The sequence below is a fragment of the Corvus brachyrhynchos genome, unplaced genomic scaffold (genome assembly GCF_000691975.1).
Source record: "Corvus brachyrhynchos isolate BGI_N302 unplaced genomic scaffold, ASM69197v1 scaffold340, whole genome shotgun sequence".
In the NCBI taxonomy this organism is placed as follows: Eukaryota; Metazoa; Chordata; class Aves; order Passeriformes; family Corvidae; genus Corvus; species Corvus brachyrhynchos.
Window position 1 is genome coordinate 1,143,354 of NW_008235987.1, and position 1,436 is coordinate 1,144,789.

At 62.3% G+C, this 1,436-nt stretch overlaps 1 protein-coding gene across 1 annotated transcript in view; it reads right to left on the reverse strand.

The window, feature by feature from the left end:
* The window catches only part of FAAP100 (Fanconi anemia core complex associated protein 100), a 5,832-nt gene that overhangs the window by 2,436 nt on the left and 1,960 nt on the right, over positions 1-1,436 (reverse strand). The window contains exons 4-5 of the mRNA XM_017730745.1: positions 1,305-1,435; positions 602-752 (exon numbers count right to left, since the gene is read on the reverse strand). Of these exons, the coding sequence (XP_017586234.1) occupies positions 602-752; positions 1,305-1,435 (282 nt within the window). The remainder of the gene's footprint in view (positions 1-601; positions 753-1,304; position 1,436) is intronic.

The window sequence follows — 1,436 nt, forward strand, 5'->3', positions numbered from 1 at the left end:
CCGCCCCTGCCCGCCTCCCGCCCCCCGGCGCTGCCCCGGCCAGCCCGCCCACAGCGCTGGGGGTGGCTGTGCCATGGGAGGGGGCTGCCCTCAAACACTGCTTTTATATTATCGAGGGTGGGGGGGCTTCCCAGCCACAAAAGGTAAATGCTGGAGCAATTTCCCAAGAGAAAAGCTTGAGGAGAGATGGGGGTGTTCGGCCTGGAGAAAAGAAGGCTCCAGGGAGACATTAGGGCCCCTTCCAGTGCCTAAAGGGGCTCCAAGGGAGCTGGAGAGGTACTTCGGAGAAGGGCCTGGAGTGAAGGATAAAGAGGAATGGCTTCCCACTGACAGAGAGCAGGGCTAGATAGGATATTGGGAAGGAATTCTTCCCTGTGAGGGTGGTGAGGCCCTGGCACTGGGTGCCCAGAGAAGCTGTGGCTGCCCCACCCCTGGAAGTGTCCAAGGCCAGGTTGGACAGGGCTTGGATCAACCTGGGAAAGTGGAAGGTGTGGATGGAATGGGATGAGCTTTAAGGTCTCTCTTACCCAAACCATTCTGGGATTCCATAATTAAGTACTGGCAAGGACCTGCACAACCCCCAGCTCGGTGCCACCTTTACCTCTCTGAGGTGTCCCCTATCCCCGACAGCAGCTCCTTGATCCTCCGGCCGATCTCAGCAGGGGTCAGCTCCACGTCCGGCTCCTCGGGGCTGCACAGGCCACAGGACACGAGGCGGCCCTTGGCCGACAGGGCCAACAGCTCTGACTCCCCTGCGGGCACAGACGGGGCAGGTAAGGGGCCAGGAAGGGAGCAGGGGCTTCCTGGATGGCTGAGGTGGATGAGACAGGGAGCAGGATGGCACTGCCTCCCCAAGGCAGTGGGATATGATGGAGGCAGACATGGATCACCACAGCTCCCCCCACTCACACGCAGACCCCCAAGAAGGGACCCCGCCCTGTGCCTGCCCAGCCACAGCCAGCAGCACCCAGCTGCCACCCAGGGGTCCTGCTGGTGACACACGCAGCGCTGCAGGCAGCCAGTCCAGAGGCACACTGAACACCCCCTTTTCGGAGGGAGCCTTACTGGCTCGGGGCTGTCCCAGGCTGTCCCGTGCGGGGAGCCCACGGCTGTGAGGGCCAGCCCCTTCCTGCAATACCGAGCTGAGGGACTGGGAATGGGCAGGGAAGAGCAGGAACCACAATGGGCAGGAATGACTTATAGAACCAAGAGGAGCCAACAAGGATGAAAGATGGAGCCCCACCCAGCCCACATGGAGCTGCAGAGGGAGGAGAGGCGGGATCCCACCCCACTGCCCCCAGTACCTTCCGAGGCTCGAGAGGACAAGGAAAGAGCCACGACACTACAGATACTCAGGCTGGCAGGGGACAGCACAGGGGGCAGCACGCCGGTGCCATTCTCTGTGTCCTCGGGGTCCGAGGAGTCGCCCGCCCAGT